Source organism: Podarcis filfolensis, assembly GCF_964270895.1.
Source record: "Podarcis filfolensis genome assembly, chromosome: 14".
NCBI lineage: Eukaryota > Metazoa > Chordata > Lepidosauria > Squamata > Lacertidae > Podarcis > Podarcis filfolensis.
In genome coordinates, this window is record NC_139616.1 from 42,595,993 (window position 1) to 42,622,889 (window position 26,897).

Below are 26,897 nucleotides of genomic sequence, written 5' to 3' on the forward strand. Positions count from 1 at the left end.
GTAAGCCCATGGAATTTGCCACCTCTGTAAAAACTAGGCCATTTAAAAAAGCTATTAAGCTAGTTTTTGATGGAGAGAATGTTTAAGTACAGAGGAGTGTCCTTTGACTTTGGAGGCCCTGCTTCTGTGCTCATCAGAAACATCACTTAGGGTGGCAGTCATGAGACAGGGTCTTCTCAGTGGTGGCCCCTCTGTCATGGCATTCCCTCCCAACTGAATTACATATGGCTGCTACAATATGGGTGTTAAGTGGGCCTTCAGAACTCACCTATTCTGAGCAGTCTTTGCCTCAAGCAGGGCTGGGGAACCGCTGGCCTCCCAGATATCACTGGACAACAACAACTACCATCCCCAAGTACTGACAATGCTGGATGGGGCCGAGGGGAATTGGAGTCCAACATTTGGTGAGCCAGAGGTTCCCTGCCCCTGGCCTAAAAGGACTTAATGCTTGAAGGATTTTGAGATTTCTGAGCCATTTTAAAAACTATTTTATGGAGTTTTTGCCTAACTAGGAGAAAAAAAACTCTGGTCCTCAGCCTCTGCTGCTTTGTGGCATTCCTTCGGGAGAAGAAAGGGATGCACAAATCCGGAATGGAATCCCTGAGATAGTTGAATGATGCCTTGTATACCTCCTTCCAGAAACTCCTGCAGCCAGGCAAACTGGTGCCAAATGTATTGTTCTGCTTTCCTTTGGACCACATCAGTGATGCCAAAAGGGAGGGTTTGTTGCATGGGGAGCCCAGGACCTCCATACACACCTGCCCGGGATTGCACCCCAGGAAGGTCACTTTGGTGTTGCTAACATAACGAATTGACTTCACCCCCAGAGGTGCACTCCATTGTCTCTCAAGACTGATGCCAACAACAACTGATCCTTTTAAACAGGGAGATACCAGAGACTGTACATGGGATCTTTTGCATGCAAAGCAGTTGCTCTAACACCAGGTATCGCCCCTCCAATAGCTTGCATTAAAAGGCTCTAGAACTGCACAACAGATCTGCATCCAAAAGCCTGCAGATAATATTTCAGCAACACATTAAAACAGAAGTAGAACTCCAGCTACCAGGTCTCATGAGGGCCCTTCCAAACAGTGGCTGCCTAGCACCTCCATGACATCACAGCAGCCAAGCCAATGGACAGAAATACCATGACCCCACCTCTTCCACCAGCCCCCTGCCACATCAATCGAACCTGCCACTCACAGCCTGCAAAGGCACTTATAAACAAAACAAAACAAAAAACAGGAGCAGAAAAATCACTTACAGGCACCATAATTTGTTTGCAGCCCATGTCCAACACCATGTCCTGTAACATTTTGTCGGAAATGCCGCTGAACAGGAGATTCCCAGGAGGCAGACTAGCCACGTGGAGATTAAATAACCGTTTGAGCTCGTTCAGGGTTAGCACATACTGTTTCTTAAACGTCGCCGCCACAAAGGCTCTGAGTTCTTGCGTGACTCTCTCTTGCACCGGCAAGAGGCCGTTCACGGAGTCCACAGAGTTCTCTTCCGAATGGATGCCGTTGGCCAGTCCATTATTGAGGCCGTCGCAGACAGAGGTGTCCATAGGCTCCTCATCGCTCACGGGCTCCTCTTTTATACGGACGCCAAATATGTCCACCGGGCAAGTGCCCTGGCTGGCTTTGCCCTCCGCTTTCAGCTTCTGGAAGTCCTGCTCCAACTGCCCGTAGGTCTGCTTGACTCTTGCTTTCGCCAGACTGACCCGCTGCTCTCCAGAAACCAGCAAGGGGGCAGCTACAAAAAACAAGTGAACAGAAGGGGTGTGAGGGTAAACCGTGGTTTGAGTAAACCTTGGCTCTCATCCACCATCCCTGACCATAGGCCATGTTGGCAGGGGCTGCTGGGAGATGGAACACAACAGCATCTGCAGAGCCTTGTATTAAGCACATGTGAGAAGGAGGCAGACCACACAGAGTTCCTGAGAAAGAAAAGCAAGGTAGGGTGTCTAGGGAGAAAGTTTGACTACACCAAGGAAAACACCTGGGAAGGGATTAGTGGAAGAAGAGTCAGTTTCTAGCGTACAATATGTGTAGAGTCCTGCTGGTGCAAGCAGCTGGTTCTGGTGCATAAAGCCCTACAGAGCTTGGGAACATAATACGGTGGAACCTTGGTTCTCAAACTTAATCCGTTCCGGAAGTCCGTTCGACTCCCAAAGCGTTCGGAAACCAAGGCACGGCTTCTGACTGGCGCAGGCGCCCCGGAACCAACAGCCGACAGCCACATCAGATGTTCGGCTTCCAAAAAATGTTAGAAAACTGAAACATTTACTTCCAAGTTTTCGGCATTTGGGAGCTGATTTGTTTGTCAACTAAGCTGTTCAAGAACCAAGGTACCACTGTATCTGAAAGATTGCCTCACCCCTTATATACCCAATCGAGCACAGGAGGTGAGGACCTCCTGCAGATGCCACCTTATCAGGAGGTCTGCTCTGCACAATGCAGGAGATGGGCTTTTAGTGTGGTGACGCCTGCCCCTTAGAATGCACTCCCCTTGAATATTAGACAGGAGCTGTCTCTTTTGTGTCCCCGCTCTTTCAACAAGCCTGAAATCTTTCTCAGTCTCGATCTCTATAGGATTTTTTTTATATGCTTTCTTTAGGTTGGTTCCCCCCACCCAAAAAATATGTTTATTGTTTTATCACTTGTTTGGAAGGGTGGGGTATAAATTTGATTAAAAAACCAGAATTATTCTCTCTCTCTCTCTCTCTCTCTCTCTCACACACACACACACACGGTCCTTTGGAGAATTCAAGCCCACGTTCACCTCCACATACTCCCACCCTTATTTCAGACATGGTGATATATTGATATATCGCAATGTTTGGGCTGGTGATATATTGTGATGTTGAAAACCAGATATCGCCTAGCCCTAATGTTAAGGAAAAAAAGGGGGGGAGACACCAGAGCGTATCACCATTTACAGAAAAGCCATTAGATGTCCACAGAGCTTATCGACCTACAAAATCTGCATCAAACCCTCTGGTTTCCAGTGTGGCATTATGGTTGGACTGGGATCTGGGAGACCAGAGTTCAAATCCCCCCTCACTGGGTGACCACGGGCTAGTCACTCACTCTCAGCCTATCCTACCTCACAGAACTGTTGTGAAGACTGCATGACGGAGGTGGAGAAGCACAGACGCCACCCTGAGCTCCTTGGGAGAAAAAGTGGGGATATAAATGCAATAAAATAAAAACGATCAGGTTGGCTCACCTGCTTGTGCAGCTTGTTTCTTTGGTGCCACGTGTTCCTTGGCCAAGTTGTAGACTTTCTCCAACCTGAAATTGGGTGGGAGGAGCATTTCAGTGCCTTGTGAACAGCTACACCCAGATCACGAACATTAACAACTTATCCCGCCGCCATACAGTTCAAGGAAAAACCCAGAAAATGTCAAGCACCCAATGAAATACATCTTTGTGGAGTTGTGACATATAGCCAAGCCACACAGCAATGTCCCTTCCTGCACAGAACCACATCAGCCTGCAAAAAAGGGTCTAGGAAGAAAGGTTTCAGGCCCAGCACTGATGTGCTAGCTTTCTACATGTGGGGGAGAATACAAATGGAGGAATGCATTTAAAAACTGATCATACTTTTGCAGCCTGAAGGAGCTGCTTAGCAAAGAAAACCAAAGGGTTTGCCATGTAGATGTTGGTGGAGACTTGTTTTCTGTTGCTCCAGAGGGCAGGTCTGGAGTCAATGGGTGGAAACTGCCGGGATCGCAGCTCAAGATTAGGTGGGATTTCTTAACACAGTAAGATCCACCGGCCAGCGGAAGAGTCTGCCACAGGAGGTGGTCGGGTCTCTCCTGCTGGAGGTATTTAAGCATCTGTCAGCAATGTGGCAGATTCTTGCTCGAGCAGCACAGTGGACTGGGTGAATTTCAAGATTCCTAAAATTCTATGATTCTCAGCAGTGGAGTCCAGAAAGAACCACACAGAATCACAGAGTTAGAAGGGACCCCGAGGGCCATCTAGTCCAACCCCCTGTAATGCAGGAATCAACACATGGTCCCCCATCCAATTTGACACCATACCGGACCCTGCTTAGCTTTGCAAATGTACTAGCCTTTCAAGTAAGGGAACAGGCAAGGTGTGCTAGAGCAGACTGCATTGACCTGGTGGCCACCAGGTCGACAAAGCCAAAGAGATCTCTGGTGCCACGTTTTGCAAACTGCGAAGACTGGCGATGATGTGGAAAGGAAGACGAGTGTCTGTATTCATGGAATCCAACCTGGTTATTGCTGCTTATGTTTCTTGCGTTTATTAGAGCCACTTTTTCCACAGGAAGATACCAAAAGTGATTTGAAAAACGGTGCAAACATTAAAACCAAAATGAAACAGAATCTAAAAACGTATCCATAATGTATATAAAAAGGTGGGTCTAACACAAGCCACCCCCAGTAAAAGGGTGGTGGGGAGAACACAGGTATACCTAATACCCTCTAATTAACGACCACAAAGCATTAGTGAAAAGACATGTTTTTGTATGGCACTTATAAATATAGGATGGATGGTGCCAGGCTTGCCTTCCGCAGGAGAGCATTGCACAAGGAGGAAGCCACCACTGGAAAGGCCCTGTCCTCATGTTGCCACACTCCCCAACTCCCTTGGAGGGGAGCATGGAGAAGAGAGCCTCAGACAACACAGGTTCCAGGTTGGTTCGTGGGGAGGGGGGGAGGGGAGAGAGAGACGGTCCTTGAGGTCTTGCAAGGCCCGACATCTCTGCCTGTCTTGCTTATCCTCAGAATGTTCACCAATGGGGTTTGGTAAGGTGAAAGTGCCATGGCTCTTGGAGTTGCCACTGGCTTAGCTGCTGTGATGTCACAGAAAGTCTGAGCAACCCAGCTGTGTTGCTCAGCAAATAATAATAAATAACTATACTAATAATTTATTATTTATATCCCGCCCATTTCCCCAGCCACTCTGGGCGGCTTCCAACAAAGTATTAAAATACACTGGTCTGTTAAACATTAAAAGCTTCCCTAAACAGAACTGCCTTCAGATGTCTCCTAAAAGTCTGGTGGTAGTTCATCTCTTTGACATCTGATGGGAGGGCATTCCACAAGGTGGGCACCACTATCGGGAAGGCCCTCCACCTGGTTCCCTGTAACTGGGCTTCTCGCAGGGAGGGAACTGCCAGAAGGCCCTCGGCGCTGGACCTGTGTCCGGGCAGAACGATGGGGGTGGAGACGCTCCTTCAGGTATACTGGACCAATCTTTCCAATTCAAAGATCGATGAGTATACCATGTGCAATTTGGCCTATTCTCTTTTGGCAATAACACTATGAGTCTCTGAGTGTAACTTGGGGAGTGCGCAGATGGTCTTACAAGTTACTGAGGTATTTTGCTGGCACCATGTGCTGTAAATAAGATCAGGCCCAAGCAGGCGTATGTAATAGGATCCAGAAAATAAACCCTTAAATCCGTCTAAGCAACCGGCCTCCATTTACGCAACTGTACTGCAACAGGTAGTGTGAAGATGCAAGGGAGAAACCAGCATTTTTTTCTTTCCCATCTCGGTTTTGTTCCCACCCCCAAGGAAAAGCAAACCATTTACTTGGCCTGGATGCCCATCCAGAGCATCTGCTGCCTCTGGACCACATCTGGGTGCTTCTGGACAAAATCCTCGTCGTAACGGAGCTTGAATTCCCAGCCCCTGTTTATCCTCAGAAAAGACATGTGCTCCAAGAAATCTTTCACATCTTCTGGGCCGAGCTGCACAAACGAAGCAATAGATATATGTAACCAGCTGCTTAGGAGAAACCAAAACCCTTTTTAAACGAGATCGGCGGCCACACAAAGCGCCAGGGTGTGGCCCCGCAAGAAAAACATGGGAGGCTAAACTGCACCTCCAAGAAGCCGAAACTCAGAGAAGGCATTAAGTCCGATAGATAAACCAGCTCCAACTTGCCTGTGCAATCCCTATGCTTAGGGCGTAAAACCAGCATATCTACAAATGGAAAGGCAAAATTCCCCTACAAAGCAATTGCCGCTTCATTTAAGGAAAATGCAGGAGACTTTGTGGATATTTAAGTTATAATTAGAAAAATCTTAATAATTATTCATAAAGGAAACAGTTTATAAGAAGTAAATAAGGAGGCCAGGTTCAGAATAAAGGAAGTCTTTCATTTGGTTGTTTGTATTGTTGTATGTTATGTTCACTGTATGTTATGTTCACGTTTCATGAGGGTGGATTGGTGTATTGGGGGGTGGGGGGTTTGTGTTATGTTGTAAATAAAATTCTAGTAAAAATTAAATAAATAACAAAAATGCACCGCAAACTATTCAGAAGCGGAAACATGCTCCTCTAAGCCTCATGCATATTAATCCGATTCCTACCCCGTGGCGTTGTGGTGTGTGCGTGCAAAATTAAGGGACCCTTCCTGCACACCTGCGGTAGGGACGTGACAAGAATTCACTGCAAGGGGAAAACCCGACTGTTCCTTTCAAACCATCAACTGGATATTTACCGGTAGCAGCGAAGTTGATGTTTTGGAAGGGTCAACCCTGATGACACAGTACCAAAAGATGCAGCAGATTGTTTTGAATCAGGCATAGGCAAACTTGGCCTGCCAGATGTTTTGGTACTACAAATCCCATGATCCCTAGCTAACAGGACCAGTGGTCAGGGATGATGGGAATTGTAGTCCCAAAACATCTGGAGGGCCGAGTTTACCTAGGCCTGATGATTTAAAAATAATAATAATAACGTTGCGTATGTGAGAGTGCATGACAAAACGCTTTAGCAACAAGCATGCATTATCTGTGTGATTTGTCACGGTTGCAAATTTTCTGTGGATTTTTTTGTTCCCTTTTGGGGGAAGACATCTTGGCAAGGAGGTTCAAGACCCAGAGAACAGCTTTCTCCTCAGACCATAGCAAGGGGGGGAGATCAGCAAGGCCCAATTCTTTATAGCTCTCCTCTATAAAACTGTAGGCCCCTTTCACCACTCTGCTATGGGGCAGGAGGCTCACCATATACTGAATGGTTTGAAAGAAGTTATCAAAGCCCTGGATTGAAAACAGAAGGTTGAACCAAGATGAGTGTCCCGAACGAAGCAAAAGAACTATAAAAGGAACTCACTTTTGTAACTGTCGCTACTTCCTTCCGAACTACCCAGCGGTCTTGTGTAAACTTCCACATCTGAGGAGGGAAAACGCCATGGGAAGGGGAGAGAAGGACACCATCGTATTAAAAAGAGGCCGTTCTCCAGTGTGAATACAGCCGCAGTCTTAAAAAAAGCACAACTGTTAATATGAGGGAACTGCTGTTGAACCTGATGTACTGAATCTCCAGTCTGGAAGCAAGTAAAGGCCTCCCCTGGGCAAAAAACGGTTAACCAATTTAAGGATTTCCTCTTACGCAACAAGACACCTTCCTCCCACCCAATGCTGCTCAAGAGGGTTGGGGGAAATTCTTGGACAGATAGATTGAAGGGGACACACCAACAAGAGGGGGGGGCCCAAATGTTCTGTTGAACAAGCAGAAATCCTTGTGCTGACAGAACAATGGTCTTGCTGTGCTGGATTCCATCCTAAGCTCTCCCCCCCCTCCAATTTTAAACCTCAAATGATTAACACAAGCAGGAACCCACAGGTGTGCTTGCCAGGGCAAACATACATTTCAATCTGGCGAGCACCTGCCAAAGTGCCGAGTGAAAGTTGGACAAGGAGTGAGCCTTGTATGGAGGTCTGGGAGGGACCAACAACCCCTGCCCACTGCCCCAATGCTTCTGAACACTTAAAAAACAAAACAAAACAAGCGCAGGGCTGGTAGAGAACACACATTTTGTGTTGGGTGGCTTCCAAGGGTTTCTGGACTTGAGAAAATAAATGTTCAAGTGGGCAAACAGATTTCCTAAACTTCTTTGCAATGCTGTTGCAGCCAAAGGAATATTTGACTTTCTTGTTTTTTTTAATACTCACAACAAAATCCCTTCCTCTGCAGAGCACTTCCGCCGGGACCCCACTGTGCGGGCTGGAGGTATCTTTTGGATAGAGGACATCGCTGTTGAAGACAAACCATTTATTAGCCGCAGGACACCACAGTGCGACCCAATAATAACACATGTACAGAAATTCCGGGCACCCATCCCATGGTACCTTGAAACGTTGCCTGGGATTGCAAGCCACCAGCTAAAGGCATTCCAAGGAGAAACCAAAACGCTTTGTATATATTAAAGCCGGAAAGAATTTCACAATAGTGAAAGCTACATAGAACTGCATGTGACACGACCGGTTTCTATTTGCCAGGGTTTTGAAAGAACCAGAAAGGTGTGTGAAATGCAGTTGTGTGCAATGACGGTGTAGTAAATAACTTTAAAACTAAATTTGAAAAGAAAAGAAGAGGAGGAGGAGGAGGAGGAGGAGGAAGAAGTGGTTCTAAGGTCTACGTACAAGCGGTTCCCTCTGATCAGAAACTCCCAAGGAGAATTCTGATACAATTGCACAACTCTTGCATGAGGTTCCAAGATCCTTGCATTCACTTACAAGGCCATTAACAACTTTGGTCCAGGATACTTCAAGGGTCACCTGATTGCTTATATCCCTGCCTGATCCCTGAGATCTTTGGGTGCCGGGAGTCACTGTTTATGATCCCACATAACTCAGGTGCATGGTTTGTATCCAACAAGGAGCCAGCTTGAAAATATGCAATGGGTACACAAGCAATACACCCTTGTCTCGCATTAACAAACTGTCATGCTTTGCATTGTGTTTATATCACTGTAAAAAAAAACAGCAGCAACAAGAATAAGAGCTGCCGTAATTCAAACAACAGACTGGCGTTCTTTGCAAGGGGTGAGTCCCTCAAGAACAAAAGGCATTTTTACCTTTTCACAACCCAGTTTCCCTGCACCAACAGCGCCACCTGCTGTATGCACCGCAAGGCTGCCGTAGGATCCGTCCCAGAAGCCAAGAGGCTCATCAGGTTTGCAAAAGCGATGACCTTCACTGCAGAAGGGGGGAAAGCAGAAAATGCAAATAATCCTTAGAGATTCAAATACCTAAGTCAAGGATGGAGTCCCGGTGGCCTTCTAGACGTTGCTGGACTGCAAATCCCATTGTCCTTGGCCATGCCAGCTGGGGCTGATGGGAGCTGGAGTCTAGCAATTATCTGGATGTCTGCAGGCTTTCCAATCTCTGGTTGAAGGTAAACGTTCATAGGATAAGAGAGCAAATAATTGCAAGCAGTGAAATACGGCCCATCTGCCCTAGTACATTTAAAGCATCATCAGACCACTTTAAACCATCCTAGAATCATAGACCTGAAGAGTTGAAAGAACCCCCAGTAATGCAGAAATCTTTTGCCCGACATGGGGCTCGAACCCACAGCCCTGAGAAGAGTCTCATGCTCTTACTGCCTGAGCTATCCCAGCTTCCCCCAGTGAATCCTGGGAGCTGTAGTTTGTAGTTCTTGGGAGACCCTTATTCCCCTTCACAGAGCAACAATTCCCGGGAAGAGGAATGGAAATTCTAGCTCTGCCAGGAGAATAGGAGTCTCCTAGCAACTCTCAGCACCCTTAACAAACTACAGTTCCCAATATTCTTTGCTGTGGGAGGGGAGCCATGACTGCTTCTAGCGGCAAGATACTGCTTTAACTATGTATTTCAGGCGGGGCCCGGTGTCTCCCTGTTTAATATGGCAGACTGCATCCATTAACCAGGAAGAGGGAGCAGGAGGGGCTGGTAACGCAGGAAGTCAAAGGAGTTCACAGAGGCTGCCTGAGTTGCGTAATGTCAAACAGCATACCGTTTCTCATCAAGATCTTGATCTGGTCCGCAAGGGGCAGAGTCCTCAGTTGAGCCATGGAAAGCACATTACTTGGGGCTACAGGCTTGTCCCTACGTAAGGAAAGAAAGGTACGATTTGGGAAACCACCACAGATAACTGAGGTTTGGAGATTTATGGAAAGCTGCCCTCCCCATTTCAGCAAGAGTTTTATTTCATTTATAATCCAAGGAGCTCAAGGCGACATACGTGGCTCTCCCCCTCCCCTTTCCACCCTCGCAACAACCCTGCAAAGTAGGTTACGCCGAGCAATTGGTTACAGGTTACCCAGTTAGCTGCATGGCCAAGTGGGGACTTGAACCCTGGTCCCCCACTCTTAACAACTACACCATATTGGCTTGGGAGAAACCAATCAGCCCAGATTTGGGGGGCGGGGGGCGGGATGTGGGAGCAGGAGATGCGACCATGGTTATTACAAATGGGAACAGGTCAGCTTCACAGAAACGCCCCCTTTGCCTGATTTGTTTTGCCTGCCTAGAAAGTGTCCCTGAAAACTCTAATGCCTCTTGCTCCCCTGGATGTGAAGAATGCCTGGGTAGAAAGCAAAATTTGCATTTGCTGCCCCGCCCACTTTTGCCACAGGCCCCGCCCACTCCTGGCATGTGGCCCCTGGAAGATGGGTCAGAACAGAATGTGGCCCTTGGCTTACTTACTTTTCATCTTCCACACTCGGAGGCACCAGCATCATCAAGTACTCACTGCGGGAAAGAGAAAGAATAGGTCATATTGCTTGCCTAGAGAAGGGATAGCCAACATGGCGGCCTGGACAACAACTCCCATGATCCCTTGTTGGGGTGGCAGATGACAAGGGCTGATGGGAATTGTGGTCAGAAATATCTGAAGGGCACCAGGTTGACTAGCCCCCCCCTCCCCCAGTCTAGGGAATCTTCATTCAGAAACTCATCTCCCGAGAGACATTGCACATACCTTTGTAAATCAAGAAAATCTTTAATAAAAATACATTTTTTAAAAAAAGAAACTCATCTTCCATTTTGCCTTCCCACACACAAGGAACACGAAACCTGCCAGCACAGCTCATTTGAGGCCTAGGGGAACAGCTGTGAGAAAGCAACAGCAGCAAACATCATCTGGGGAGATGGTAGCAGTGCTAGAATGAGGCCCAAGGCATTGTGAATTGGCCATTTAACTTTGCAGAGGTGGAAAAGCCGGCAGAAAGTCTACGTATACAAGCTTTTTGTCAGGCCTGGAATTTATTAAATGCAGGGGGGAGGGGGACTGTAGGCATGCCATTTCCCATGCTAATAAAAAATGCATTAAAAGTGCGCTTGTGAGCCCCCCACTTCAGAACTGCCCCCAACGAAACAATTTGAGGAATTAAAAGACCTTTACCTTGGAGATTTAATTAATTCCGTGTTCCCAGCCATGCCGTGACCTTGACTAAACAAATACTGGCGCTCGTGTTCGGAACGGCTGTCCTGGGAAAGCAGGGGTGAGAAGCCCAAGATTCATGATGGGGTACAGATTCCAAGCAATCTTTAGAGACTTAAGGGATACTCTGAACAACTGCTCAGACCCCTGCTGTGCTCCACATTTCTCCCGTATAATATGAAACAGAATAGCTGGCATTCCCCTCAAATTGCTGTAAGACAGACTTGTAAGGGTTTTGAAAGCAAAGCTTTCCCCCACAAATTTCAAGTCCTGTTGGATGCACTGAGAAAACCAGAAGTATATGGACACTTCCTGTGTCACACAACTCTTACTCCAGTGCTGGTCCACGAGCCACCGGCTTTTGGTTGCAGTAACTCCACCACAGTCCAGGTTTGGTGGAATGTTTCAAAGATCATGGAAATCATAGAACTGCAGAGCTGGAAGGGACCGTGAGGGTAATATAGTCCAAGCCCCTGCAATGCAGGAATGGTTTTGCCCAACGTGGGGCTCAAACCTGCAACCCAGAGATTAAGAGTCTCATGGTCTACCAAGTGAACTGGTCCCTTGGCACAATTGTGTGGTGGGGGGGAATGTCAGTCCATCACATAATATAGCGTGCGAAGCACTGCCCTGGCCATCCAGTCTTTAGTCCCCTCTCCCCAAATCACCACCAAAAGGGACTATAAAAAGGGGGAGAGGAAAAAAACACTGTAGAAGTATTACAGAAGTATTCATTTTATAATGAATGATTTTAGAGCGTTGTTTGTGTTGTACTTTTGTATTGTTTTATTGTTGTTAGCCGCCCTGAGCCCAGCTTCGGCTGGGGAGGGCGGGATATAAATAAAATTTATTATTATTATTATTATTATTATTATTACTTAGGCTTCCTTGGAACTAATCTCTAATGTATTCAAGAAAACGCACTATATTTTATATTTATTTCACTTATTAATGGCTTCCCATCTTGAAGCAATCCACGTCACAATATAAAAAAGTTACAGTATAACATTCTTTTTTATCTTTAGTTTTTTTCTTTCTTTTCCTTTTCTCTCGCTTTCCCTTTCTTTAGCTTTAAACTTTCCTTGTCTTTTCCTCCTTCTGACTTTGTTCCCTTTTAGACTAAGTAGCTGTTTTATCTCAGCATGTTATAAAAATATATATATACTTTGCAATGGATGTGTATTTTTATACATCTTTGAATAAATAAATTTAGAACGGGGGAAAAATAAATAAAAGCAGCTAAAACATTTGCATATGTAAAAACAATTCAAAACGACGACGGCGCCTATGTAAAACCAGCTCATGTCTGAGACAGATACCCGCTGGGATAAAGACCTTAGGTGGTTTGTTGAAAGGAGGACATCTTTAGCAGGTGCCGAAAAGACAACATAATCATAGAGTTGGAAGGGAGCCTGAGAGTCATCTAGTCCAACCCTCTGCAATGCAGGAATATGCAGCTGCCCCAAACAGAGAAGTAAAACTTTCACAGGAACAGGTTGCCAGTATCACAGGGACCCTGAGAGTTAGTCTAGTCCAGTGGCCTTCAATCGATCGAGGCCTGAGACCCGACTGCATGCAACTGCAGCTCTGTTTATTGCAAAGGGGGCAGCGTAAAATGTAAAACTCACCGTGCATATTTAGCATATCCACTTTTGCAGCAGAAACACAAGTACATGTGCCTACACACCTACCTTTAAACCGTAGTAATGTAAGTGAGCCCAGTTCTCCTCCGCCTGTCTCTTCTGCAGGAACTCGTAAGACTGAACCCGACGTTGCCGGGCCTGTTCCGACTCGGGGCGGGAAAACCTGACCTGGAAAAGGTGTCATTTCCCCACAATTAGCCACAGGATCCAAGCACCAAAAATGTCAGACAGAAGAAACCTAGTCCAACCCCCCAATCCCATGTATGGAAATCCTCTCTGAGTCCACAGTGGTACGCAAGGAATAAAAAATGCACTGAAGCCAGAAAGCTTGTTTTTGAAAGGAATGTCTCTAAGACATCTAGCTGCAACTGGGATACTTCTTCCCTAAAACATTTATTTGTACAATGTCCTACATGGAAAAAATTCTGGCAGAAGGTGATAGAGACAATCGACATGACTAACAATATTTGAAATTCATTTTTATAAATACCATGAGGTCTGGTGAACTACAATAGCAATCCCCCCCCCTTTTTGTAATGTACACAATATATTTTTTCTTTTTCCTTCTGTTTGGTTTTCTACATGGGCACTATTTCTTGTTTCTTCTTCTTCTTTGTGTCTTCACTTACTCTGTGCACTTGTAATTCTGTGATTTTTATTCTTCAATAAAGAACATACAATTAAAAAAATAAGAATGCCAACCAAAATTACTGGCATTGCAGCTGCGGCCGGAGCCACTGCTTTCACTTTTTCACAGCTCCACCTGTTATTACTCCTGTTTTCTGGAAGGAAAAGAGTTCCTCATGGCTGATATGGACACGACTTGCCTCTGCTTTCCTACGCTGTTCTCACCTATGAATTATTTCCAGATTCTTTCACAGTCCTTTTATGCAGACCGAGGCATCACACCAAGTTTTCTATGTGCAGGGCGAAAGGCACTGAACAGCATTACGAGATCCCTCGCTTCCTTGTCTGAAGCGGTGACGCCCAGAGATATAGGACTATATGCTCGAGTGTGAAGAGGATAAGGAAGCAGAGGGGGTGGAGATGTGTCTCTGTGCATGTATGTGGGCATGCACATGTTAGGAAGCACACAGCTGGAGGGGGGAGCCCAAGGAGATTTCCTAGACCAGCGTTCTTCAACGCTGCGTCCGCAAGCGCTGTTTGGACGACAACTCCCATGATCCCTGGCTGTGGGCTACAATTGCTGTGAACGATGGGAGTCATAGTCCAACAACATCTGGGGATGGTGCTGAAGGACATTGTCTAGAACAGCGGTTCTCAACCTGTGGGTCCCCAGATGTTGTTGGACTACAACTCCCATCATCCCTGAGCTCTGGCCTTGCTAGCTGGGGTGGTGGGAGTTGTAGTTCAACAACATCTGGGGACCGACAGGTTGAGAAAGGCTGGTCTAGAAGGACACTGTCCTAGCATACTCAAGATGGCTCTCTGGCGAAGGGAGAGTCAAAAGAAGACTTGTGGGAGGCCAGGAAGTTAGAAAAAGGGATGCGACTGATAGTAAAGGGAAGACGAGACTCAACTAATCAAGGAAATAGGTTTGAAAGGTTGGGTTTAATGCCCCCCCCCCGCCAACTGCATTCCTTAGCAGCTTTTCTCAAACTTGGGTCTCCTAGCTGTTGTTGGATTACAACTCCCATCATCCCTGACCACTGGTCCAGCTAGCTTGGGATGATGGGAGTTGTAGTCCAACAGCAGCTGAGGACCCAAGTTTGAGAAGCACAGCCTTAAAGCAAGGAAGCTGTAGCCTCCAGTCACTAGTGGACTCGGTCCCAGACAGCATGGCCCAAGGGCCAGGGATTATGAGAGTTGTAGTGCAAGAGCAAGGCGAAGGTCTTCAGCTCAGCAGTAGAACATCTGTCTTGCATGCGGAAGGTCCCTGGTTCAATCCCCGGCATCTCCAGGTAAGGCTAGGAATATCCCCTGCCCCAAACCCTGGAGAGCTGCTGCCAGCCAGTGTAGGCACTCCTGAGCTTGATGAACCAATGGTCTGACATGGCATAAGGCAGGTTCCTATGTTCCTTACATCTGGAAGAGTTGTAGTTTTGCCACTCTTGGTTAAAGAAACACAGGGAGTTTAAAAAGGCAGAGGCCTTAGCTCTGTGGCAGAATGTCGCAGCTTCAGTCCCCAGCTTCTCCAGTTAAAGAAGCTGCCAGTCAGAGAAGGCATTACTGGGTTAGATAAACAAATAGTCCAAGCTGGTACAAAGCAGCTTCCTATATACATTTCTAGGCTACAGATTCTGAAGTGCTGCTAAATAGGGAGTTTGGGCCTACCGTGATCTGCTTGACGTCTTCTTCTGCTTCATCCTGGGAAGAATCGCCAGCTGTTAACAAGGGGGAGGGAAGCATGAAAATCACTACCAAAATGCCTTGACAGCCAACATTTCTCCAGGCAGGGATGTGCGATCTCCAAGATAGATGCCATTACATTTTCTGGAGTTGCCAGGGGAACCTCACGACAGGGGTGGGGGGACTTAAGTTTCAGCCCAAGGGCCGCTTTCCATTCTGAATGGGCTCCTGAGGGCCACATGCTGGTGGTGGGAAGGATCAGGGGCCAAGAAAGGGCAAAGCAGCAAATGTAAATGTTGACTTTGGTACATGGTAGGCAACACACATTCACACATCCCTCTTCACATCTTCCACCCCAACAAGCCAGAATATGCCCCAACCAGACAAATATGCTTGGGGGTTCAAAGCAGGGGCATGTGAGGGTTGAGGCCTGAGGAGAATCTCGAGAGCATACAGAGTCACACCTGGCCCCCGAGTCTGAAGATACCCACCCCTGATATAAGAGCCCTCTTGGATCAGACCACAGGCCTATCTAATCTACCGTTTTTGCTTCCCTATAGGGACCAATTTGCTGTTTCTGGGAGATCCAAAAGAAGTAGACCTGAAGGAGCGTCTCCACCCACATTGTTCTGCCCGGACGCTGAGGTCCAGCGCCGAGGGCCTTCTGGCGGTTCCCTCATTGCAAGAAGCAAAGCTACAGGGAACCAGGCAGAGGGCCTTCTCAGTAGTGGCGCCTGCCCTGTGGAACGCCCTCCCATCAGATGTCAAAGAGGTAAACAACTACCTAACATTTAGAAGACATCTGAAGGCAGCCCTGTTCAGGGAAGTTTTTAATGTGTGACATTTTAATGTATTTTTAATATTTGTTGGAAGCCGCCCAGAGTGGCTGGGGAAACCCAGCCAGATGGGCGGGGTACAAATAATAAATAATAATAATAATAATTATTATTATTATTATTATTATTATTAACACAAAAGCAATAGCCACCCACCCTCCCTTGAGAGCAAGGACACAATATAAACGTTAGTAACAATGATAACAACAATTTGTTCTTTCGTATATAGCTTCCAGCTCTGTGTGCAATATATATTCATCACTGAGTTTTCACTTGATGGGATGATCCTCCACAAACACACTTTTGGAGTCGTCCAAGACTGTAGCCGTTTGCACCCTAAAAGAGGAGCCTGCTGGATCAGACCAATGGCCCAGCATCCTGTTCTCCCAGGCGTCAACTAGACTCCTTGCGGGGAAACTTGCAAGCGGGATTCAAGCACAACAGCACCCTCTGCCCCTGCAGCTTCCAGCAACTGGTATTCAGAAGCACAGCTGCCTCCTGACTGAGGAGGAGGAACAGCCATCATGGCTAGTAGCTGTCGCCAAGCCCTTTCCCTCCACGAATTTTTCTGATCCTCCTTTTAAAGCCATCTCGGCTGGCAGCCACCGCTGAGAAAGGCCCATGTCTGACTAGCCCGTGGACAGAGAAAGCCTAGCAAGCCACTCACGCTCATTAGCAGCTTCTCGCTCTCTGTATTTGGCATCTGCTTTGTCCAAGTAGGTGAAACTCGGCCTCATTTGCAGGATTCCATGGAGAGGCGTAAGGTGGAGCTCACCTGGAGGGAAAAGATGGGCATTTTCACAGCCATTTTCACTTTCCGGGGAAGAAAGAAGCAGGCAGAGCCACACCCCGGAGCATGCAGGCGGGATGATGGAAATACTGTCGCCAATCATCCCGTTAACAGAATCCCGACATTATATATATATATATATATATATATATATAGGAATGAGTGTTTAAGTATTTGAATTGTTAAAGGAATGGTGAGGAATCTGTGGCCCTTCAGGGGCATATGGACTAGTATTTATTCAGCAAATTTCTTTATTTCAATTATTTAGTAGATTTGTTTGTTCATATCACGCCCATCTTCCTAAAAGGAGCCAACTGAAAAACAAAAACATTCTAAGAACAATCACAGTTTTAAAAGATTCTAAAAGCATATGCCAAACCAATAAAAATCTTTTAAAAATATAATAAAAGCAGTCATAGTTAAAAACATCCGGTGAGCTCAGATTTGCCAGGAACAATATACTTCAGCCTCCCAATGCCTGCATCAACAGGAAGATTTTCAAATACCTCCTGAAAGCTAATAAGGATGTAGGCAGATGCACCTCACTAGGGAGGGCATTCCACAATTGGGGAGCCACCACCGAAAAAGCCCTGCCACAGGTCAACCAATGGTGCCACCACCAACAAGGCCTCACCTGCCAACTGTAGTATCAAGATGGTTGATGCTGAGGAAAGCGCTCTTATAAATTCTTGGATCCCAAGCCATATAGGGCTTTGCATGCTAGTACGAACACCTTGAATTGGGGCTGGAAGCTCACTGGCAAACTCCCATTATGGCCAGGTTGGCTGAAGCTAGTAGCGTTTTAGAGTCCAACAAACCACTTGGAAGGCCACAGGTTCCCCATCCCTTCTACCAAAATTGGTACAAGTCTTGAGAATTCAAGTGTCACCTTTTCTACTTTTCTTTCTTTGCTTGTTTGTTACACAAGAAAATACTTAATAAAAGCTAAATTTAAAAAGTAACCTTTTCTGTAGATTGCAGCAGCGTATCGCGATATGTTACTGGTCGTCTGTGAGGAGGAGAACGTTTGCTTGTCCATCATCTTCCTGAAAGGACAGGAAGTTGCCTCAATTATATCTACCAAAGCAGTGGTATTCTACTAGCAGGTCACAGCCCAGGATCAGACAGGGGAAATGTTCATAGTACAGTGGTACCTCGGGTTACATATGCTTCAGGTTACAGACTCTGCTAACCCATAAATATTACCTCGGGTTAAGAACTTTGCTTCAGGATGAGAACAGAAATCATGCTCCGGTGGCACAGTGGCAGCCGGAGGCCCCATTATCTAAAGTGGTACTTCAGGTTAAGAACAGTTTCAGGTTAAGAATGGACCTTCGGAACGAATTAAGTACTTAACCCAAGGTACCACTGTACAAATGTATACATTCTAGTTAGGCACTGCGTGTCTGCTCAGAAGTAAGGCGCGCAGAGTTTGCCCCTGAATATGTGCAGGATTGTAATCCAAGGCCCAGTTCAGATGTTAACAAATTACATAACTCAGAGCTTTCCAAACTGTGTGTCGCCACACATTTAGTGTGCTCACTGCAGTGTGTAGCTGTGTCGTGTGAACACTCCCCATACTCCTCCCAGGGCTGGAGTTAGTCTGTTAGTAAAACTGAATTACTGTGTCACAAAATGATGCACACCTAAAAAGTGTGTCATTGACATGAAAAGTTTGGAAAGCTCTGACATAACTGATAAGCCATGGTCTTTCAGATTGGGCCCATGAACTTTCTCCCCGAGTATCGCAATTCTATGCTTCCTGAATTTCTCAATCCATCGTTTACATTGAAACTTGAACCAGGAAACTGTGGTTTAAATTCCCGACTTCCAACCAGCATATGAAGTCAAGTTCAGGGACAAGGGAGAGCAGACACAATCAAGATCTTTATATCTAAACCTGGCTTCTCCACCCTGGAAAGCTGGGGGGGTTGTCAATGCCAGCTGCTGTTTTGAGAGCTCTATCACACATACACAAACAATAAAAAGAGTTCTTTAGGGAAAAGGGGTGGCTGCTAAATCAGTATGTCTACTATGGAAATGCACTCCAAGACAGAGGGAGAAAAGGGAAGAGGAGGAGAAAGAGAGACCTACGTTTAAGTAATTAAGTTTGGATCCAAAGATTCAGATGGAGGATGACGATTGAAAGCAACTCTACTACAGAAAACAATGATGTGGAAGAGGAGGAGTTTAGATTTGATATCCCGCTTTATCACTACCCGAAGGAGTCTCAAAGCGGCTAACAATCTCCTTTCCCTTCCTCCCCCACAACAAACACTCTGTGAGGTGAGTGGGGCTGAGAGACTTCAGAGAAGTGTGACTAGCCCAAGGTCACCCAGCAGCTGCATGTGGAAGAACGGGGAAGCGAACCCGGTTCACCAGATTACGAGTCCACCACTCTTAACCACTACACCACACTGGCTCTCATAGAATGTGTGGAAGGATGCTCTGTGTTCAGAAGCGGGACAGAACCCATGTGTATCTTTTTACACATGATAAAAGAGCCAAAGGTTGAGCAGCTGCAACACAAATTGCTCCATTCATGTATGGTAGCTCAGCTTTCAGGCTATATGCATATTTCGATTTTAACAGGGAAATCAGCCTTAGTATGCGTCAGGCCATTGGTCCATACAGCTCAGTGTTGTCTACTCTGACTGGCAGCCACCCTCCAGGGTTTCAGGCAGGAGCTTTCCACAGCCTTCTCTGGAGGCTCCAGGGACTGCACCTGCAAACCAGATTCTCTGCCGTCCCCCAGAACACTCAGGGTCTTATATTCAGGAAGCAGCTTTATGCCAAAAGCCAGACCCAGTGGTCCATCTACCTCAATATCACCAACACTGGCATGCAGCTGGTGCCCAGGTTTTGCAGACAAGGAGTCTCTCCTAGGAGATGCCAGCGATGGACGTTTTAGGACTTTGGGGTCTTGGTTACAGGCCCAGCACATCTCCACTGCCTCACTCGGCTGGCCAAGCAATAGCAGAGTCAAAACCCAGCTCCTTGATCTATAGCAAAAATGGTACTTACGAGGAATACGTGCTCGTTTCATCTGTACAAGTGCCATCGACGTTGAGCGCAATCTGCTCTCCTTTGCTGCGGCAGTAATTGGGGTTCAAAGTGTCAAGGGCCATTTCCAGCTCAACCTAAGCACCAGTAGATCAACAGTACATTGACCATTAATAAGCAGAATAGAATAATTAGGGAAAGATGAACCAAAACACAAAGTGTCTGATTAAAATCTGTTAACAGTTACTGTAAGCCTGTGTTAGGAGTGAGAGATCTTTTTTAAAAAAGGGAAAAGAAAAAAAGATGTGTTTAAATCTTTTTTAAAAAAATATGCACTAGGTTTTCAAGAGTGACAACATACAAAAGCTAATGTTATTCCAGGCTGCATCAACCAAAGTATAGTGTCCAGTTCAAGGGAAGTACCATATTTTTCCATGTATAAGACTAGGTTTTTTTACCTTAAAAATTATGTCAAAAATTAGGGGGTGTCTTCTACACGGGGTCATCTCCCCCCATTTTCTTAAATCTGAGACCCCCAAAATAGGGGGCGTCTTATACATGGGGGCGTCTTATAGACGGAAAAATACGTTAAGTGTACCGCTCTATTCTGCCCTGGTCAGACCACACCTGGAATACTGTGCCCAATCCTGGGCACCACAATTTAAGAAGGATGTTGGCAAGCTGGAACGTGTGCAGAGGAGGGCGACCAAGATGATCAAGGGTCTGGAAACCAAGCCTGATGGGAATGGTTGACGGCTTCGATCGGTGGAACTGGCACATTTACAGGTGCCAAATAATACTCTCACTCAGTGGCGGAGCTTCCTGCTCTGGCACCGGGGGGCGGGGCTGGCGTGCGTCCTGGGGGCGTGTCGCCCAGCGTGGTTTATTGTTCTCTTCATTATCGCTGTAAATATTTTAGTGATCATTTTATTGCTTTATCCTTTTCATAGATTGCTTTGAGGTTTTTTTCCTATGACCAAGAGGTACACAAATTCTGTGAAATAAGAAATAAATAGCCAGACCACTTTGCATATCTAGCCCAACACAGTCTCCATTTACTGGCAGCAGCCTTCCAGGGTTGAGGATGAAGAATGTCCCCAGCCCTACCTGGTGATGCCTCACCCCGGCTGTCCTAGGTCTGGCACACCGACTGCAGTGGTTCTACTAAGCCATAACCTTTTGAAAACAGCTCGGTTTGGTTATTAAACAACTATTTCCAAAAAAAGAGAATAGGCCCAAACCTTTTGCTGCTTTGGTTTTATCTTTGCCGAAAGATGAGTTACGTCATCATACGTCATCGAAGCTGGGCGAACGGGATACTATGAAAACACAAAGATGTTGCTGCTGTTAAGGCAAAAACAAGCCACCACGTTTGGTGCAAGAATGGGGGAAACCTGTCACTGGGGGCATTCACATATGGGGGGGGGGTGAGAAGATGCAGCCTCCTCCCAATGAACCCTGATTTCCAGCTGAAATCCAATGCTTCATAAGGGGGTCCCCCCTCTCTCTCGCCAATTTCATTTTGGGGGTTCCCCCTAACCTTCTGGAGCAAATTTTGCCTGCAGGGAAGATGAGCGGAGGGAGAAGTCCAGTTGAGTGACCACAACAGCCACAATGGGTACAACCCTAAATTTGTAGGATTTGAGATGTGCTGGCACCCTTCTCCTCACTGTTAGAAACTAGCCTTTATATCTTTAGTTGGGAGTATTTGGCCTTGTTGCCTGGACCCCACCTGTATCTCTCACTCTCCAGATGCTGAATTACAACTCGACTCCGATCACATGGCCATGCTTGGTTTGAAGTGACAAGGGCTGGGAGTCAGGAGTTACTCACGGGGTGGGGGTTGGTGGAGGTTAGGTAAAGTCACAGGAAGCTTGGGGAAGCTCCAGGTCATCACCGGGGCTCTCACAGATGTCTGCACACCTGTGGAGCCACTGCCCTTAAGCTCCCCTGACTTCAATGCTGCTGCCTCACCTCTCTCCATCCCAGCAAATCCAGCACTGCTGTTGCTAGGAAGACACCACTGCCGCCGCCCCCCAATGAGGCAGCACTGACTGAAGTCTAACATCTGAAGGAGAACAGATTCCTTGCCCCCTGCTTTAGTTCATTTCCCCTTTAAACAGGTTAATTCGACAATTAACATACCTGGAACAGATACAGCTTCTCTGACAGACTTTTGGCCAGGTACACATCAATCTAACAAAAGGAGGAGGGGGGATTAAAAAAAAGACATGTTACATTTTATTTAGCACATAGAAGTTTACAAAATCATCCCCAAGAACGATACAACCCTCTCTGGAAGCCACTCAGGCTCAGCACCATATTTAGAGTGCTTCATCATGGAGCCCAACCTGAACCAATTACTTGCCACTGATTTCCATGGCCAAAACCACCACAAAGCTGAAAACCCCAAAACATACTGTCAGGGAACTGCCATCAGCTCAGGGGCGAGAGGGGAAAAGCCGGATGGATTACAGAGAGCCCCCAAAGATCGTGGGAAGCAGCACCTCGTCAGCGGAGGAGAGTAACCACGTCTCCAGAGGAGAGGAGCTGCAGGGCTCGGGGGAGGCGAGGCGGTGCCCGGACACCTTGCCTGAGCAAAGCGGGGAGGAGAGAGGTCCTCCGTTACCCACGCCCTCCTTGCGCAGTAGGCTTCTACGCAGAGAGGGGAAGCGCAGACTGGGCATCAAGAAACTATTCTGCTGGGGAAGGTTTAAGGACCGCCCACTCTCAGATTCTGCCAGTGAATGAGCGAGCCACGGAATAGTGGCGCTCTGCATGGTGAAGGTTTTTTTTGGCACCAATAACAAGGCTTTACAGCCGACCAGAGAGGCATTTGCCTGATTGCTCTCCAGCAACCCCCTGATACCCTTACACATACAATGCTCTTTAATCTGTCGTGAAGCCAATGCAAATGGAAGACATGTATCTATTTACCTCCTGTATAATTGGGTCATCTTCTTCATTTGCCATAGTAGCATGGAAAGAAAAGTGGTGTTGCTAGTATTGTTTCGAGAGAACTAGAAAAGAAAGAGAAATCAACAAAATTCGATTAAGCCAGGACTCTCTTTTTCTCATTTGTTAGCAAACTTGGCATAACAGCAGCTTGATGTGCAGAACTTCATGAGTGGTAAAGTTTGTCTCCATGCTGTAAACAAATAATGATAATAATATTTACCTAATGAGCTGTCACAGCAGAAGAACTGAGAAGTCAGTTCAGAGATGCAAGAGGATAGGACAATGACTTGGGGAGAGGAATGGTTTTTTTCCTCATGTATATGAACATGGCAGACTACCCAGCAACACCTCCCCCAACCCCTGGCAAAGTGGTGTAGTGGTTAGAGTGTTGGACCTGGGAGACTAGGGTTCAAATCCCTGCACAGCCATGAAACTCATTGGGTGACCTTGGACCAGTCACAGTTTCGCAGCCTAACCAACCTCACAGGGTTGTTGTGGGATAAATTAGGAAGGAAGAGAACCATGGATACCACCTGGAGAAAAGGTGGGATAAACGCATTAAAAATAATAAATATTATTGGGTTGAGGTAAGACACATCGGTAGGGACAGGGCTGTTGTTTTTTATTCAGTCCTTGTATTCTTATGAAAATAATGTGTGTGTGTGTGTGTGTGTGTGTGTGTGTGTATATATTAATTACCTGCTAAGGTCAGCTGCTCAATCTGCAGAATTCAGAGCGGATTAATTTCTTGGCAGCAGCCTGTGAAATGTTAATGCCCACAAAGCTCTGCTGAGCGAAGTGCTGCTACAGGCACAGAAGCAACCAGGGACTGTAAGGGGTGGGGAGAGTTGGCAACCCTAGCAGAGGAATCTATTTGGACAGCCATCATCCAATATTGTGTTAGGGCAGCGTAATAAACAGAAGCCAACTCAGGAGCCAGGGCAGGTCAGGTGGTCAGTGAGTCACCAAGAACTCCCTGGTAAAGCTCATTCATTGTCAGTGCAACTGCTATGCAAGGCTGGGCCCAAGTACAGAGTGCCACTCCCTGCTCTAAAGTAATTTAGCATTGAACACTCAAAACCCACATTCAACTCCTAAAGGTAAAAGAGCAGCAGCCAAGGATAAGGTGAAAAACAGCCACCCCAATGTCATTTATCTAAGAACCCTTCCACATATATAAATCACCTGCCATGACTGCAAAGCTCAAGCTGAACTGGACGACAATTATTTTCTCTCAGAGCTATCAGGAGATCTCAATAAGTTTGCAATGTTAGATAGAACTTGTGGCTGAGGGAAACTGAGGTTATTCTATTTTACTAATAACTCCCCCCACCCCGCTGGTCTGGGGAAAAGAAGCAAGGTGTCCATTGGCACCTGCTCATTAAAAAAACCCAAAACAAACTCCTTTTCTTGGCAGTGACTAAACCTCCCAAGTCAAGTCACCCTGATGTAACCATACAGCAGAGAAAGAGGAAACGGATTTTTGCCCCAGCCAAAACAACTCTCTCCCTGATCAGGAGAGAATATTCCCAGGGAAAACTTCAGGAAGGAGAGCCTGAAAAACTCACTCAAAGCATTCATTCATTATTTATTTTATTTTATATTTTCCTGAAGGCTCCTTGCCGGGAAGGAGCGTGGCTGATGTAACTATGCAGCAATGGGAAGGCTTTGCAGAGCTCACACATATTTAGGGAGGCTGCTTATTGGGGGGGGTTGGGGGGAGGTGCGGAGAGAGATGGGGAGCGCTGGATCTCGAACCCCTGGCCTTGTAACTTTTGCTGGAGAGGAGGAAAAGGAGCGTGAAGGCTCCCTCGCCACATATGCAATTCACCGCCCCCCCCCTTGAAATGCCCCCTTAGATTATAGGGCCCACCCACTTTGCTAGGCAAACATTGCAGGGCTGGCGCGTGTCTCCCCCACTTTACTTTCCCCTCCTGCTCCCCCCACTCCCAAGATTTGCAACAGGGGGGGAGAGAGAGAGAGAGGTGGGGGGGGAGGAGGAAAGGAGGATCCACACGACCCGGGCCTTGCAAAAAAGAGCAGCATGCAACCAACCCCAGAAGCTTGCAAAAGTCCGGGAATGGGGAGGCAATTCGCCGCCGCTGCTGTTTCTCCTACCTCGTGGCTCCAAGGGGTGGAGGGGAGAGGCTGCCTTTCCCGGCCCCCTCCTCCTCCTCCTCCTCCTCCTCGCGGCAACGTGCCTGCAGGTCCGGCAGGGGGAAATCTCAGCCAGCAGCCATGTTGGTGTAACTCCGGCAGGCACGTGGGAGGGGGTGGGGAAACACACCTCGGCTCCTCCTCTTACCCATAATGCTCGCCGGGGAAGCGGCCTGCTAGGACGCGGGCGCCAGGGGGCGCTGTGTGCGCAGGCTTCTTCGCCGCCGCCGCCTCGTCACAGAGAGGCTCCCTTGAATAAAAGGAAGCGAGCAAAAGCGTACTGGCAGCGGTGGGATTCGAACCCACGCCCCCGAAGAGACTGGAGCCTTAATCCAGCGCCTTAGACCGCTCGGCCACGCTACCGAGATGGGAGAGACCGGCTTCCATATCTTCTTACTCATCCCTGTTTGAATAATACTAAAAGTTTATGGTTTTGTTTTCCCTCTCCATCAAGGTGTACAGCTCGACTTTCCATATTTTATTCTTCCCTGTTTAAATGACAATAATCACCATAATACTAATGCTTTGATTTAATTTTTCTTCCCCATTAGAATCTGAGTCGGCCTTCCATATACTTGGCCCTGTTTTAAGAATAATCACACTTTTATTTCTCCCATAAAGATCTGTCAACCTTCCATGCTTTAGACATCCCTGTTTAAATAATTGCCATCATAATTATCATACTGGTCAGGGTCCCTTTACCTTTACCTTAATACTGTAATTTAATTTTCCTTCTCCATCCAGATCCCAAGTTCACCTTCCATATCTTACCTGGCCCTGTTTAAATAATAATAATAATAATAATAATAATAATAATAATAATAATAATAATTTTATTATCCTTCCCCATCAAGGTCTGAAACGAGACAGAGCTGTACTGTATTTGTGCAGATAGCACAGTGCATGAAATAACAATAGGTGCATTGAAATTAACGGTTATGCTATGGAAATCTATTATTATTATTATTTTGTGTGGCTGGTCAGCTTGCAGGAGGGAAAGCAACTCTATAATCAGAATTAGGCTACCAGCTAACTCTTTGGGGAAAGATTCCGTCAATTATTCATCATGAAGGCTAAATGAAGCGTCCATATTCAGAGGCAGTATATCTCTGAATACCAGTTGATGGGGAGAGCAACAATTGCCTTCATTCCCCTGCTTGTGTGGACTTCCCAAAGGCATTTGCGAGAGGCAGGATCCTGACCCAGCTGGTCCTCGGCTCTGACCCAGCACCCGATGTTCTCATCAGCCACGGTGGCTAAATAGAACCTGCAGATTCAGAGGCAGCGTACCTTGGAATACCGGTTGACAGTGGGAGCAAATATCTTGTCTTCATCCTCACCTTGAGGGTCTTCCTGGGGAACATCTGGTTGCCAGAAAGGTTTTAAATGCACATTGGCTTTAAATGCACATTGAATCCCAGGATTCTTTGGAATACTCCAAAGAATTCTGGGAACTGTAGTTTGCTGAGGGTGCCGAGGAGTGTAGCTCTGTGAGGGGGTAAACTATAGTTCCCGGTATTCTCTAGGCACCTCCCTATGCCACTTTTTTTCTCGCCACAGCCCAGTCCCGGGTTAAACCCTGTGGAGGCCCCATGGCAGTCGAAATCTGGGGGGGGGGTGTGATGCTCTAGTGGGATAACAGTGAACTAAGAAAGCATGATTGTAATTTTCTTTCAAGATCAAATCAATATTATTTTGGTCTGTTGTTGTGGGGCCCCTAAAAGGCGTGGGGCCCCTAAAAGGCATGGGACCCATAGACTGGTGCCTACTCTGCCTATTTGGCAATCTAGCAATGCCACAGCCCCTCTCTCTGCAAGCTTTTTTTGCCCCATCAGCCAACATCACTCCCTGGTTTGCAGTTTGGCTCAGAAGAAAAGCACTAAGGAGAGTAATTTCAGGGAATTAAGGTGCAGAGGGGATCCTGCACTCCTCACTCCATGTCTATAAAAACCAAGCCCCCACAACTTTAGTTTCTACAGATGGGGAAGATCCTATCTGCCACTG

The 26,897-nt window shown here is 46.7% G+C and overlaps 1 protein-coding gene across 1 annotated transcript in view; it reads right to left on the minus strand.

Annotated features, from left to right (window-relative positions):
• The window catches only part of POLR3E (RNA polymerase III subunit E), a 36,485-nt gene extending 11,464 nt beyond the window's left edge, over nt 1–25,021 (minus strand). Inside the window, exons 1-18 of the mRNA XM_083585698.1 lie at nt 24,855–25,021; nt 22,716–22,798; nt 21,924–21,974; nt 21,020–21,097; nt 19,800–19,915; nt 17,739–17,821; nt 16,653–16,760; nt 15,135–15,184; nt 12,888–13,007; nt 11,158–11,243; nt 10,461–10,505; nt 9,769–9,860; nt 8,849–8,969; nt 7,944–8,025; nt 7,102–7,161; nt 5,575–5,732; nt 3,232–3,296; nt 1,265–1,755 (exon numbers count right to left, since the gene is read on the minus strand). Coding sequence (XP_083441824.1) covers nt 1,265–1,755; nt 3,232–3,296; nt 5,575–5,732; nt 7,102–7,161; nt 7,944–8,025; nt 8,849–8,969; nt 9,769–9,860; nt 10,461–10,505; nt 11,158–11,243; nt 12,888–13,007; nt 15,135–15,184; nt 16,653–16,760; nt 17,739–17,821; nt 19,800–19,915; nt 21,020–21,097; nt 21,924–21,974; nt 22,716–22,751 — 1,842 coding nt within the window. The 5' untranslated portion in view covers nt 22,752–22,798; nt 24,855–25,021. The remainder of the gene's footprint in view (nt 1–1,264; nt 1,756–3,231; nt 3,297–5,574; nt 5,733–7,101; nt 7,162–7,943; nt 8,026–8,848; nt 8,970–9,768; nt 9,861–10,460; nt 10,506–11,157; nt 11,244–12,887; nt 13,008–15,134; nt 15,185–16,652; nt 16,761–17,738; nt 17,822–19,799; nt 19,916–21,019; nt 21,098–21,923; nt 21,975–22,715; nt 22,799–24,854) is intronic.
• Nucleotides 25,022–26,897: the final 1,876 nt, after the last annotated feature.